This window comes from Talpa europaea (assembly GCF_964194135.1).
Source record: "Talpa europaea genome assembly, chromosome: 13".
NCBI lineage: Eukaryota > Metazoa > Chordata > Mammalia > Eulipotyphla > Talpidae > Talpa > Talpa europaea.
This window is the reverse complement of record NC_140080.1, coordinates 79119944-79135135: the sequence shown is the minus strand read 5'-3', so window position 1 is coordinate 79135135 and position 15192 is coordinate 79119944. Positions and strand designations below refer to the sequence as shown.

Below are 15192 nucleotides of genomic sequence, written 5' to 3'. Positions count from 1 at the left end.
AATCCATGTAATCCTAAGGGTTGGGAGTAGGAAATGAATGAACTCAACTAGGTTCATTCTTTAAAAGAAAAAAGAATACAAATATGGAATGCTCTAGGCCTTTTTAAAAAGTTCTGAAAAAGGTGCTGAAACCAAGCCATGAAAGCTAACCATAGGTCTGAGGCATCCAGAGGAGGAGGCATGAAATGGAGTGGGGAGACAGCGCAAAGGACTATAGTGGAAGACTATAGCTACTACAAGGACTCCAGGAAACTTGCCTTCATCCTGCAGGCCATCACCCTTTCCTATAAGCATGTGCCTCCAACCTGTCCCTTGGGAGTGGTGTGTTCTCAGACAGAAAGCCTATGTGCACATTGCTGAAGTGGAAGAACCAGGGAGACAATTTATTTTCTGGGGAGGCGCATGTCTTTAACCGCTCTAGACAAAAGAGCCTTACAGTTGATTTTCATGTTTATACTTTGGGGCTGCAATGTAACCAGCAGGGCCTTATGAAGAACAGGAGAGTGTTATTAAGTGTTTTAAGTAAAATGTTGCCTTTGTCTTTTATAGATCATATAGAACATGCTCTTCGATTTCATAAATATTTGTTTAGCTTCTCACGAAGATGGTGCTGCAAGCAAAGAAGGAAACCTGGACCTTTCCAAAAGCCAAAGCTTTGAAGGTCAAGAAAGCTGTACTGAAAGGCACAGCCACAAAAAAAAAAAAAAAAGATCTACACATCATTCACCTTCTGATGGTCCAAGACACTGAAGCTCCAAAAAAGAAACTTAAACATCTTTAGATGGGCAATACCAGGAGAAACCAGCATGTGCACTACACGTTATTAGGTTCCCCCGACCACAGAGTCACTGGTGAACAAGATAGAAAACAACAACACACTGTATTTGTGGTGGTTGTCAAAGCCAACAAGCACCAGATCAAACAAGCTGTTCAGAGGCTCCGTGACATTGACGTGGCCAAGGTCGACACCCTTAATCAGACCTTAAGGAGAGGAGAAGGCATTCCATTGGCACTTGACCGAGATGCTTTGAGTGTTGCCGAAAAAATTGGGATCATCTAAACTGAGTCCAGCTGGTTAATTCTGAATATAAATTTTTTTCACCATAAATTTTTAAAAATATTCATTTAAAGTAGAAATGCTATTATTGTAGCCAAAACTACTAGTAATAAAATGTCTGAAATTACTGTTTTTTTATACTTATCTGAAGTTGTTTACCAGCTTATTTTTGTTTGAAATGTGTTTTTTTAAGATTTATTTTATTTATTTATGCATACAAGAGCTAGGGTATAGGCCAGAGGAGTGTGGCAGGGTTGTGTGAGAGAGGATTCACCGGAGACAGAGTAAAGAGCAGAACAGGCAAATCTACTGAAATATACTGCTGAGGGGAGCAGAGGGTGAGACAGGAGAGGTCTGCTGCTCCATGTGGGTCAGCTCCCTAGCCATGGATCGAACTCATGCTGCAGTGGCTAGTGATAGCTTGATAGCACTGAGACTTAATCCCCCGTGCCACCAGGAAGGCCCTGAAATGTGATTTTTTCCCCTTCTCTTCTCAGCTTCTCTCTTTGTTAAAAAAAAAAAGGGGGTTTCTGCTAATGAATTATGCAAACATCTAATGTTTTATATGCCTTTGAACTATATAACTTAATATTTGGATAGTTGATAATTTGATTACACAATTGATAAAACAATGATGAGTATTAATGTTGGTTCAACAATAAATTTATACTATCTGAAATGTGTGGTTATGGTTCTGTAGGAACAATAATTTGTCAGTATTCACCAATTGTAAAAACTTAGTGCAGGCCTCCCTGGTAGCACAAGAGGTTAAGCACAGCACTGTGAAGCTATCCGCAGCCTCTGCAACCCACATGGCACAACAGACCTCTCCTGTCTTGTCCACTGCTCCCCTCAGCAGTGTATTTCAGTAGATCCACCTGTTCTGCTCCCCATTCTCTCTGGTGAATCCTCTCATTGCCTGCATCTCTGGCCTATACCCCAGTTCTTATTTGCATAAATAAATAAATAAATCTTTTTTTTTTAAAAAAAGAGAGAGATTTACATTTTAATCAGTAGACTTTGAGTAAAGCATATTTCCTTCCTAATGTGGGTGGGCCTCATAAAGTCAGATGAAGGTCTGCATGGAACAAAAGGTCAACCTCCCCAGGGCAACAGGAGATGGCCTTTGAACTTCAGCTGCAGGAACAACTCTTTTCAGGGCCTCCCTGGTGGCACAAGGAGTGAAGACACAACCTATGAAGCTGTTCACAGCCTCTGCAGCACTAGTTCGATTCCCGGCCCCCCACCAGCCAGGGAGCAACCCACATGGCACAGCAGACGTCTCCTGACTCACCCGCTGCTCCCCTCAGCAGTGTACTTCAGTCAGTCTGCCTGTTCTGTTCCCCACTCAGTCTCTGGTGAATCCTCTCACCCCCCAACACCTCTGGCCTGTGCCCCAGCTCTTGTATGCATAAATAAATAAATCTTTAAAAAAAAAAACAAACCTAGTGCATGCAAGGGTTTAAACATCTAAATAGATAATAAAATGCATTTATAAAAAAAAAGGCGTCCTTCTTTTTCCTGCTCTTTGTGCACATCTGCTGTGGAGTCATGGCCTACCACTGGGGACACGGAGGTGACCATAGGAAGTCTTTCTAGGTACAGTGTTCAACCTAGTCTGTCTTAGTGGAGAAGACAGACACTGAGGACACTTAACATTGAGGTGACATGACAACATAATAGAAATATGTACCCAGAGTCATAAGAGGTGAGACAAGGAAGCTGTAAACCAGCCGGGGCCCCAGGAAGGCCTCTCTAGGAGGAGAACTGTGAGCCATGAGCTGAGAATGTAGAGAATTCTGCAGCATAGAGATGAGAGGAAAGGCATTTTATTTTTTTTTTTAATAGAGGCATGTTTTTATTTATTTATTATATTTGTTTGTTTGTTTTGTTTATACATGCACTGGGTACAGTCAGAAGCGCGGGAGGGTGAGAGAATTCACCAGAGCCAGAGTGGGGAGCAGAGCAGGCAGAGGGACCGAAGCACACTGCTGAGGGGAGCAGCGGGCGGCAGGAGAGGCCTGCGCACCATGTGGGATCCTCCTCCGGTGGCCGGGGAGCAGCCGGGGATCGAACCGGCGCCGCAGAGGCCGCAGGCAGCTTCGCAACCCAGCGCTCAACCGCTGCGCCACCGGGGAGGCCCAGGAAAGGCATTTTAGACAGATGTCATAGCGGAGTCAAAGAGGCAGGTCATTCTGGGAATGGGTGGGCTTGGAGGTAGTCTGCTTATTTAGGACTGATGAAGGTAATAGGAATAGTTTAGAAAACAGTGAGAATCAGGGCCTCCCTGGTGGCACCAGCGGTTACGCACAGCACTGTGAAGCAATCTGCTGCCTCTGCAGCATGATCCCCGGCTGACCAGGGAGCAACCCACATTGCGCAGCAGACTTCTCCTGTCTTGCTGCTCCCCTCAGCAGTGTATTTCGTTTTTGTTTGTTTGTTTGTTTGTTTTTAATTTTATTGTTATATTCCCCATACAATTGCAGCCCCCCCATTCTGACCCCAATCCCTCCCCTCCCGCCCCCGCCCCCCTAAAAGTGTCTCTGGTTCATAGTTTTTTGTTGATTTTGATTTTCACTTTCTTATAGTTATTCATTTTCCTGGTCCCTTATTTAAGTTTTCTAGATTCCTGCTATGAGTGAGACCATCCGGTATTTTTCTTTTTCTTTTTGGCTTATTTCGCTGAGCATGATCCCTTCCAGCGCCATCCATGTTGCTGCAAATTGCATGTGTTTATCTTTTTTGAATGCTGAGTAATATTCCACGGTGTATATGTACCACATCTTCTTGATCCAGTCATCTATTTTTGGGCATTTGGGTTGTTTCCAAAGCTTAGCTATTGTAAACAGTGCTGCTATAAACATAGGGGTGCAGGTGTTCTTTGGAATTGATGTTTCTGTGTCCTTTGGGTAAATACCTAGGAGTGGAATTGCTGGATCATATGGAAGCTCTATGTTTAGTAGGTCCATAAATCTCCACACAGCTTTCCACAGTGGTTGGACCAGTTTTCACTCCCACCAACAGTGTAGAAGAGTTCCTTTTTCTCCACACCCTCGCCAGCATTTGTTGTTGCTAGTTTTTTTAATATGTGCCATTCTCACTGGTGTAAGATGGTATCTCATGGTAGTTTTGATTTGCATTTCCCTGATGGCAAGTGATGTTGAACATTTTTTCATATGCCTGTTGGCCATTTGCATTTCCTCTTCAGAGAAGTTTCTTTTTAGCTCTTCTGCCCATTTTTTGACTGGATTCTTTTCTTTGTTGTTGTTGAGTCTCATCAGCTCTTTGCAGATTTTTGTGATCAGTCCTTTATCATTAGTGTTGGGTGCAAAAATGTTCTCCCAGTTGGTGGGGTTTCTCTTTGTTTTTGTTATTGTCTCTTTTGCTGTGCAGAAGCTCTTTAATTTGATGTAGTCCCAGCTGTTTATCTTTGCCTTCACTATCACTCCCTCAGCAGTGTATTTCATTCAGTCTGCCTGTTCTGTTCCCCACTCTGTCTCTGGTGAATCATCTCACCCCTCCCCACACCTCTGTATCCCAGCTCTTGTATGCATAAATAAATAAATCTTTTTTAAAAATTAAAAAAAAAACCAACAGTGAGAATCATAAAAAAAAGAAAAAACAAAATTTCCAAGAAAGATGTATTCGTAACATGGGCTGTGATTTTTTTTTTCCTTGTGGGGTGAGGGTCAAGTTTCAATAAATAACCCTCTCTCTTCCTCGCTTCAACTCTGGAACCAATTATGAAGTAAGACATGGGTGAGAAAAGTTGACATTTGTGAAGCCATTTTTAAAATGGAGCAGATGAGTCATAACAGAGAAACTACATTACCTGTCTCCTTTGAACAGGTGCCAAAGATCTTTGGACTGGGTCAAAAAGCAATTGTTTTAAAAAACCATCAAGCAGGGCCTCCCCTGGTGGCACAGCGGTTGAGCACTGGGCTGTGAGGCTGCCTGCAGCCTCTGCAGCATCAGTTCATTACCCGGCCGCCTGCGAGGGTCCCACAAAAAAAAAAAAAAAAAAAGTCAAGCAAACACTTGTTTGAGAAGTCACCCAAATCCTGAGGACTGAAGATAATGGACTGTTGGCCTCAGAATAGAATCAGTAACCATTTATGTATTGCCAAGAAGAGTGTAAGCCTATTTGCACGAATTAACTCTTTTTTTACTTGGGGCCTCCCCTGGTGGCGCAGCGGTTGAGCTCTGGGCTGCGAAGCTGCCCGCAGCCTCTGCAGCGCCGGTTCTATCCCCGGCCACAGGCGAGGCGCGACAGACCTCTCCTGCTGCCCGCTGCTCCCCTCAGAGCTCCACTCCCCTGTATTTCATCACTCTGCCTGTTCTGCTCCCCATTCTGGCTCTGGTGAATTCTCTCACCCTCCTGCACTTCTGACTGTACCCAGTGTTTATATAAATAAATAAATCTTAAAAAAAAAAAACACCTTTTTTTACTTACCTATCTTCTTTTTTTCTCCCCATAAAAAAAAAAAAAATCCCCTGATTTTGTCCCTCCTCAGGGTACATTTCAGGTTTCTGCCTGAATTTCTGTAACCTAGACTGCAATCCTTTGATTCCAAATAAAAGTGTTTTGCCCTTTTAATGGCCTCCTGAATTTTTAAGTTGACATAGGAAACAGAAGAAGAACTTTATGGTAGATTAAAGCTAGCTTAGAGAACATGAGTAGTCCCCACAGACTTTCTTATGTGTCCTGGTTGCAGTTGGACCTGGGCAACCTCAGCCTTTCCCCCCAAAGGCTGGTTTGCTTGCTACAAGATGAACAATGAAGAAAATGCCCCTCTTAGAGTAGTCAGGCAAGTCCTAGAGAGAGTGTTCTACTAGTTGTCCAGAGCTGCTATAATAAAGTACCACAGACTAAGTGATGTAAACTTCCTCATGGTATTGGAGAGGTCTGGAGCTACAAGTCCAAGGTCTTGGTGTTTGCAGGTTTGATTTTTTCTTTTTTTAGAGATTTATTTATTTATGCATACAAGAATTAGGGTACAGGCCAGAGGTGTGGTGGGTGAGAGGATTCACCAGAGACAGAGTGAGGAACAGAACAGGTAGACTGACTGAAACACACTGCTGAGGGGAGCAGTGGGAGAGACAGGAGAGGTCTGCTGTGCCATGTGGGTCACCTCCCTGGCCGGGGATCAAACCCACAGTGCAGTGGCTGTGGATAGCTTCACAATGCTGTGCTTAACCCCTTGCACCACGAGGGAGGCCCCAAATACTCGTTTTCATTTGACTCTAAGGTCCCCAACACAAAACTCTCCTTTATCTTTATATCTTGCTCTCTGCAAGACTGAAAATCAAACAACTGTTTTGTTTTTTTAGAAGATTTATTTTATTTATTTATGCATAGAAGAGCTGGGATGTAGGCCGGAGTGGTGGGAGGGTGGGTGAGAGGATTCACCAGAGACAGAGTGGGGAGCAAAACAGGCAAATCTACTGAAATACACTGCTGAGGGAGAAGTGGACAACACAGGAGAGGTCTGCTACGGGGTATGGCTTTGCTCCCTGACCAGGGGTCAAACTAGTGCTTCAGTGACTGGTGATAGCTTGATCGTGTTGACACTTAACCCCTTGTACCACAAGGGTGGCCCTCAAACAAATGTTTTAAAGGGAATTGAAATAAGAGATCCTGAGAGGAGCTAATTGCTTTGAACAGACTCCAGGGCTTGGCGTAAGCAGTGTGCTTAGTTATATTTGCATTCCCTAGTGTTCAGCGTAGTGTCTAATCAGTTCATGTAAGTGAAATGAATGAATAGTTGAAGGGCCAAAAAACTGGGAACAGGAAATGTCACATTTTTGTGACACATTTTGTCACATTTTGTGACACAAGTGGCTGAGGAGGGGTTCTTCAAAACTGGTGCAATCACTGTGGAAAAGAGTATGGAGGTTCCTGAAAAAATTAATAATAGAACTACCAAATGATCCAGCAATTGCACTTCCGGGTACTGACCTGAAGAATATAAAAACCCTCATTTGAAAAGATATATGCATGCTTACATTCACTGCAGCACTCTTTACAATAGCCAGGATATGGAAGCAACACAAGTGTCCAGTGATGGATAATTATTACAGATAAAGAAGACGTGGTATATATATACACAATAGAACACTACTCAGCCATAAAAGAAAGATAAAACATTGCCATTTCTGATAACATGGGTGCAACTGGAGGGGATAATGCTAAATGAAATCTGTCAGAAGGAGAAAGAAAATACTGTATAATTCCACTCATGTGTGGAATATGACCCAAAAAAACAATTGAACAAATGATACAAAAACAAACCCTTAGACTCTGAAAATAGAATGATGGTCACCAGAGGGAAGGAGGAGGGAGGGACTGGGTGGAAGGACCTACTAGTTGGGGTGGGTGGTACCTGGGCATTTGGTGGTGGGCATGGTCAGGTCTATACTGTTGCTGTGATGAAAACCTATAGCATGTTAGAAACTAATGTTACCTCAACAAAAAGAAAAAAATGGGGGAAATAAGAATACAATAAACACTAAAGATTTTTTTTTTAAAGATTTGTTTATTTATTTATTTATACAAGCACTGGGTATAGTCAGAAGCATGGGGAGCAGAGCAGGCAGAAGGACCAAAGTACACTGCTGAGGGGAGCAGCGGGCGGCAGGACAGGTCTGCACACCATGTGGGACCCTCCTCCAGGGGCCTTGGAGCAGCCGGGGATCGAACCCTGCGCTGCAGAGGCTGCGGGCAGCTTCGCAACCCAGCACTCAACCGCTGCGCCACCAGGGAGGCCCAACACTAAAGATTTTTAAAAAGGAGGGATTCTTCAAACAATAGAGCAATAGCCTTGGCATTGCTCTGAGTTTCTGCTGGGCACTTCTCTCCATTCTCCAGGGATCTTTAAAGGTCATCTTGGGCTCTTTCCTCTCCTTCATCCCTATATCAAATTGTTTCCAAGTTCTCCTATATCTCCCTTTTTTCCATCTCTGTTTCCACATCCTGGCCCAGGCCCTTATCGCTTCACGCTCCTCTGGACTCCTGTGTCTGGGCAGGGTTGGGCAGAGGCCTGGGAGGCAGCTAGGAGGTTATCTCTGGAGATCAGGCTGCAGTGGGCCTTGGTTTGCCTCCCTCGCCTTCCACAGCCTGTGTCTTCCTCTTTATCGGCTCCCCTCACACGCACCCCTAGTCTCCTCCTCCCAATCAGCTCCAGACCCCTCACTCAGCCAGTCACACTCCCTTCCAGTCTTTTTCTGCCACTTCACTCTTGTCTACCCCTCCCCCAACCCCTACTTCAGGTTTCAATTAACTAACTGCCCAGAGAAAGATTCCAGCAAATTTATTCTCCCTGAAATAGAAGTGACCCATAACCAGGCTTAATGAAATCATCCCCCAAGGAATTTAACAAGGGACAATTGCTTCAGCCAGTCAAATGAGTTGTCAGCTGTGTCTAAGGGAGAATTTGCGGAAGAAAGGCAGTGAGTTGATGCTCCAACTCTGGGGTGGTCTGGCACCCCTGCCACAGGCTGCAGAGGTATAGAAAGTATGGAGACTTGGCAGATGGGCTTGGTGGGAGAGCATAAAAGCACAACCTCCCCCACCTCAGAGGTTGGCCAAGAGATCACAGGAAACCTGATGCTTCCCTGACTCAGCTTCCCACGAGTTCCCCAGGTCAGTTCCTGAGGTCAGTAGCCTGAGAGTTTTAGGTGTCTCAAGATGAGGATTTTGAAAATGACCCTTTTTGTCCCCTTTTAAATTGGCAAAGATGGGAACAGATGCCCAGCATGATGGAGCTTCCCTTACAGAGCAAGGAAAAGGAGGTGCTTGTTTTTCCTGCTTTTGAAAGCTGATCGCCTTTGCAGCCAGGAGCAGTGCCAGCTGCGGTCAGCATCCAGCCTGGCAGATGGGTCATCAGGGAGTCAGGGTGAGTCCTCAGCTGTCTGCATTCTTCTCTGCCTGTGCACCAGCCACTTCAACAGCACATTTCTTCGGCACCCACCGTCCTCTTCCGGCTTCCCCACTTGCTCAGCCACTAGAGATCCGTTCTCCCTTCTTGAACACCGTAACACCCAGCATCTGCCTCATCCACAGTCTCCAAAAGCTAGAGCTGGAAAGACTCTTAGGTGTGACCTAGTCCAACCACCTCCCCAATTTGCACAAGAGTAGTTAATGCCCCCGGGAGGTTGAGGGATGTCTCAAATGTACTAGTTCTCTAGATTGCATCAGAAAGGACCACAACCGAGTGGATTAAAATGATGCACACTTACTGGCTCAGACGCTCAGGAGTCTGAGGGTGGAGTAGTTGGGCTCTTTGCTTGAGTGTTTCAAACAAGCGGAAATCACAGTGTCAGCTGGGGCTGCAGTTTTTTCAGAGGCGTTAATGGAGAAAGATCTGCTTCCAAGCTCTCTTGGCTGTTGGCAGAAATGATCTTCTCTTGGTTGCAGGAGTGGTAGCCCCATTTTTTTTCTAGAGGTCAGTGGGATGCTCTCGGTCAGTAAAGGCTGCCCACATCTCCTTGCCTAAAAGTGCTATCCACAGATGGCAACTTCATCGATACCAATTATGGAGAGTTGAGGGATGTCTGGTCTCAGGAAGGGCCCAGATTCTCTTTTAAAGGGTTTTACCTTATCAAGTCAAGCCCACCCAAGATAATCTTGCCTTTGATAAAATAAAAATGAACTCATTTGAGATTCAATTACATCTTCAAAATCTCTTCGTCTCTGCCATATGTTGTGAGTTAGGAGCAAGTTACAGGTCCTGCCCAACTCTCAGAGGGAGGGGTTAGACAGGTCAGGGATAGCAGGACGTGAGTCTTAGGCTACCCTAAGGCCTTTCCACCAAATTAATGTCACACAGCTAGACAACAATAGAGATAAGTTGTAGAATATAGATTCCACAAAGAAACAGGTCCCAGGGGCCAGTTATGTTTCTGAATTCAGACTATTGCAGAATTTAAATAGACAGTCAGGTGCTTATACCATAAATCATAACATCCACAGTGGAGTCTAGGACAGCACCCTGGAATCAGTGAAATGTATGAGTACTCACACTAAGCAGTTAGCTGCATGGTCGTTCAGGTGAGGTTTTCAGAATTAATTTGAATTCCAAATGAATTCAGATTAGCTTAGGTTTTGCCAAAAAAAATGGGATTTTGGGGTTTTTTTTAGAGATTTGCAGGCTTTGGGAATCCCAGTAAGGGACTATGGACACATAATAATTAACGCTCATTGAGTTCTTACCCTACAGCAAACTTGGGCCAATTTTTTTTTCAAATATTTATTTATTTATGCATATAAGAATTGGGGTTCAGGCCAGAGGTATGGTGGGTGAAAGGATTCATCAGAGACAGAGTGGGAAACAGAACAGGCAGATTGACTGTAATACACTGCTGAGGGGAGAAGAGGGCAAGTCAGAAGAGGTCTGCTCTGCTATGAGGATTATCTCCCTGGCCTGGGATCAAACTCATGCTGTGGTGGCTGTGGATAGCTTCATAGGTTGCGTCTTAAGCCCTTGTGCCACCAGGAAGGAGGCCCTTGGGCCAAATCTTCTGCATTCTCTGAACCACCTTGGAAGGAGAAATTTTCTAAGATATTAACTTATTTCCTGCCTTTCCTTCTTCTCATTCATGTGGCCCCTGCATTCACTGATGTGGAGTGATGGGGCAAGTGGGTAGGGAAAGTCTCTTTTGCTTGCTGTCTTCTCAAAGCTGCTCAAGTCCCAGATTGGGGAGAGGATATAGAGGTTTTACAAAATATTTTGGACAAGCAGAAAAGTGAGCCAGACTTAACCAAAAGCTGGAACTAGAGTCTTTATCTTGGACTAGGGAGATGAGAGGGAAGGACGGAGGGTTCCTGATATCACACATAAACTGGAAAGATCCATCGGGTGAGGGCTGCAGGCTGTGTGCACAGAGGCCGACCTCTTGGGTGGCCTCTCCAGTGCTTCCACAAGTTCATTTTTCTCCACCCAGTACAAAGCTGGTTGTTGAGTAGAGAAGCTGGTGTTCAATAAAACCTTGTTGACAAACTCTCTTCAGACAAGTGTTGATTGTGGGTGCCGTAGGCCCCTCCCTCTAGGGTTTCCCTGGTACTGGCCTTCCTCCCTGATGTTTTGCTGGGGAGACCCTCTGGATTTTTTTCATTATTGCTCCTGTCAGTTTTCATGACCTCATCCTGCACAGGACACCAGAGCCTGTGATGAATTGGGACAACCCCAAACCTGAAGTGAGAGAGGAGTTTGGATGCTGGGCTGTGTCCCCGTTGGAGTGAATCCCATCAGGAAATTTGACATTGGTGGGGAACACCAGAAAGAGCCTTCTAAGAATGGGTTTGATCTTTTTCCTCCCCTTCGAACGTATTTTAAAACTATGACTGCCCTCTGGTGGCTAAAATCATATATGTAAGCGCCCCCTGCCCTTCAGACACAATCCCAAGTGATAGACATGATTGGGTCCCAGGAAGGACCTTGCTGGATCAGGTTGCCCAGTTTGTTTGGGATTAGGGTGGGCAAGTGGGCAGTAACACCCTTTTCTGTGTTTGGTGGCCCAAAATCAAGCCAACAAAATGGAGACTTAGGGTAGATGATTGGATCTGGATCATTTCAGCTACAAACTTCATGAGGGCTGGGAACCACTTCTGCTTTGGTTCACTGTTCTATCTTAGTGCCTAGCAGAGTGTCTAGCACACAATATGTGCTCAGAAATATCCACTGTATGAATAAGTGAACTACATGCGTGCCTTGAAGGGACCATCCCCCACCTCAGTCATTGTGACGCTTCATTTGCTTCATAATTGCTGAAAGGGCATTTGAAACATTCACCATCTATCTACTCTTTATTTTTTAAAAACTCAATAAAGGGGGACCTCCCTGGTGGTACAGGGGTAAAGTCTCAGCCCTATGAAGCTATCACCAGTCACTGCAGTATGAGTTCAACCCCCAGCCAGGGAGCTGACCACATGGCTCAGCAGAACTCTCCTGACTCACCCACTACTCCCCTCAGCAGTATATTTCAGTAGATCCGCCTGTTCTGCTCCCTATTCTGTCTCTAGTGAATCCTCTCACCCTTCTGGACCTCTGACCTACACCCTAGCTCTTGTATGCATAAGTAAATAAAATAAATATTGTTTTTAAACTCAGTAAAATGGGCGTAGATGGAATTCTTTGGCATGGTGAATTAAATCTGAATCCAGACTTAAGGAGAATAATTTCCACTCAACTCAGGAACACAACAGGGCTGTTGTTATTTGGAATAATATTTCCCATTCTGAATGCTCTTCTTAGAATGAATGTAATCCTGATAATTCACACAGTAGGTGGGAGGGGCTATATTCCTTCCCTCCATATTTTATGGTGGAAGTAATACTTTGTGACTTCCAAGGCTAGAGCATAATTATGCCATAAACACAAGCCTTGCTCTTTTGAAAGTTCACTCTTAACCACCTGTTCCCAGGTTGAGGGAAACTCAACTTGCCACCATAGAGAGACTGCTAAGAGAGATGATGTGTAAGTTTTAGCCAGAAACCGAAAGTCTAGCAGAAACCCCAGTGAATAGTCAGTAAAAACTGCCCTATATGTGAATGAAGATGTCTCTCTTTGATGACCCTTCAGCTACCATATCTTCTCAACCTTTCAATTCCCCAATTGGAGGCATCAGACAGTGAAGAGCAAAGACAAAGCTTGTCCTATGTGCCCCGTCCAAATTCCTCCCCCATGGGATCCATGATTGGCTTATGACAGTTTGGGGGGGCACTTGTTGAAACATTTACTGCTACCACCACTACCACAATATTACTGTAACAAAGTAGCAGCTTCTGAGAAAAAAACCTAAAGGACCAAAACTGATGAGGAGACAAATTTATCATTATTTGCATGTGAAATAATTATATATTGGGGCCTCCCTGATGGTACAGTGGGTTGAGCGCAGTGCTGTGAAACTGTCCGCAGTCTCTGCAGCATTGGTTCAATTCCTGGTTGGCCAGGGAGAATCCCACGTGGCGAGGCAGACTTCTCTTTTCTCGCCTGCTGCTTCGGTCCATATGCCTGTTCTGCTCCCGCTCTGTCTGGTGAATCCTCTCACCCTCCCACAACTCTGGCCTTTACCCCAGCTCTTGTATAAATAAAAATAAATCTTAAAAAAAAAAGAAACAATTATACATTTGCAAAAACCAAGATAATCAGTTGGAAAGGCATTAGGATACTAAAAGAATTCAATGAGGGTCTGGGTTTAAACCTAATTTCTTTTCATTTTTTCCCCCCTTTTTGCTTGCATTAATTACCAGCCAAAATTGTGACTCCCATAATCACTCAAGGTGAAATGATAAAGGAGAGGCTGCCAGAAAGCAGGGACCATTGAGGATCATCTCAGGGGCTCCCTGTCACCTCCTTTTTATACATTTTCCTGGGAAATACTTTTATTCCAAATAGATACTGTTGCTCAAAAAGCAAACCCTGATCCCTTCCCTCCTGAATTTCTTGGCCCAGTGCTTTTAGTAGCTGAGCCAAGTATTCAGAAGTCTTTCCACTAGGTTTTTATCTACCCAGTATTACTTGAATGGGTATGTCGTTACTTGGGTCCCACACAAATAATAAAATATGAATTACAGTATTTGCATCTTTATATGTTCACAATGTCACTTAAGTGGAGGAGTCAGTTATAAATATATGTCCAATTGATATAAGGTTTGAAAGGTGATTTTTGCTTCCTACAAAAGGATGGGAACTGAAAAGGTTAACTTGAGAGCCAGTGAGTGGTATGGAGAATTCCAGATTAAGGTATAAATTTGGGCCTGTGTGGATAGATTAATCTATTTACTGAGAACAACTAGAAAGGCCAGAAAAAAGAAAAAAATCTGTTGGAAGGCATCAGGGAGCTGCCCAGGCAGCCAGCACAGGAGGAGCCAAGATTCCAGAGAGAAAGGAAATGCAGAGCTGAGCCTCTGTGCCCTTTGAGGAATGTGCTGAATCATAAATGGAGAGGATAGAGATGTTGAAAAGTTGAGCAAAAATAGTTGCTAAGAGACAGGAATCTTAGCAAAGTTTTTGATGGTCTCAATGGGCTAGGAAGAAAAAATAATCAAGAGTTCTGAGCAACAAAAGCAGTCAGAACTTGAGATGCCAAGGCCACAGAAAGAAAGGAAACTCAGAGAACTGGACTTAACAGTGTTTTGTTTGTTCCCCTTGGGGCATTTTTGTATTTGTAAGTAGTACAGGTCACGAAGTAGAGAACTGAGAGTAGGAATTCAGCCAATAAACTGAATGAACTAAGAAACAGATCCTTTCTCGCCAAGGCCCAGGTAAGAACTTGTTCTTGATGAACACCTTATGCTGCCTTGTCAAGGGCCCAGCTAAGCTGTGTCTACATACCTGACCCATAGAAACTGTAAGACAATAGAAGTGTTTTTTTAAAAGATTTATTTTATTTTATTTATTTATACTTACAAGAGCTGGGGTATAGGCCCGAGGTGGGGGGGGGGGTTGTGTGTGAGAGGATTCACCAGAGGCAGAGTGGGGAGCAGAACATGCAGATTGAAATACACTGCTGAGGGGAGCAGCTGGTGAGACAGGAGAGGTCTGCTGCACCATGTGGGTCAGCTCTCTGGCCAGGAATAGAACTTGTGCTGCAGTGCCTGCTGATTGCTTCATAGTGCTGAGACTTTACTCCTTGCGTCTCCAGGGAGGCCCAGAAGTGTTTTGTTTTAAGATACTAAGTTCGTTTACAGGGATGATAACCAAGATCAAAATGCATCCATTCTACAAAAATGAAAAATTATGTAAAAATATATAAAATTAAAAAAAATAATGGTTCCAACTCATAGGGCAGTTGTGAGTATTTAAAAAAAAAGATGCTAAGTTCATGGTAACAGTGTTACACAGTGATAGAAAACAAATATGATAGAAATAAGAAAATACTTGAATTACAAATTTAAAGTGTTAAAAAAAATAGCTTCCAACCCATAACTAAAAGCCCAGAGAAAATAGCTTTAAAAATGAAGGTAGGGACATCCATGGTGGCGCAAGGGGTTAGAAGTCTCAGTGCTTTCAAGCTATTGCCAGTCACTGCTGCCTGAGTTACATCTCTGGCAAGGGAGCTAACCCACATGGCTGGAGGGTCTGACCTTCCTGTCTCTACCGCTGTGCCCCTCATCAGTGTATTTCAGTAGATCT

General features: G+C 44.1%; 1 protein-coding gene across 1 annotated transcript; it reads left to right on the top strand.

Annotated features, from left to right (window-relative positions):
- Positions 1–604: 604 nt before the first annotated feature.
- LOC311183363 (large ribosomal subunit protein uL23-like) lies at positions 605–1060 on the top strand (the record flags this gene model as incomplete). Its single annotated transcript, XM_084252700.1, has 2 exons — positions 605–673; positions 782–1060. 2 exons carry the CDS (start codon positions 605–607, stop codon positions 1058–1060), a joined length of 348 nt encoding a protein of 115 aa, XP_084108826.1.
- Positions 1061–15192: the final 14132 nt, after the last annotated feature.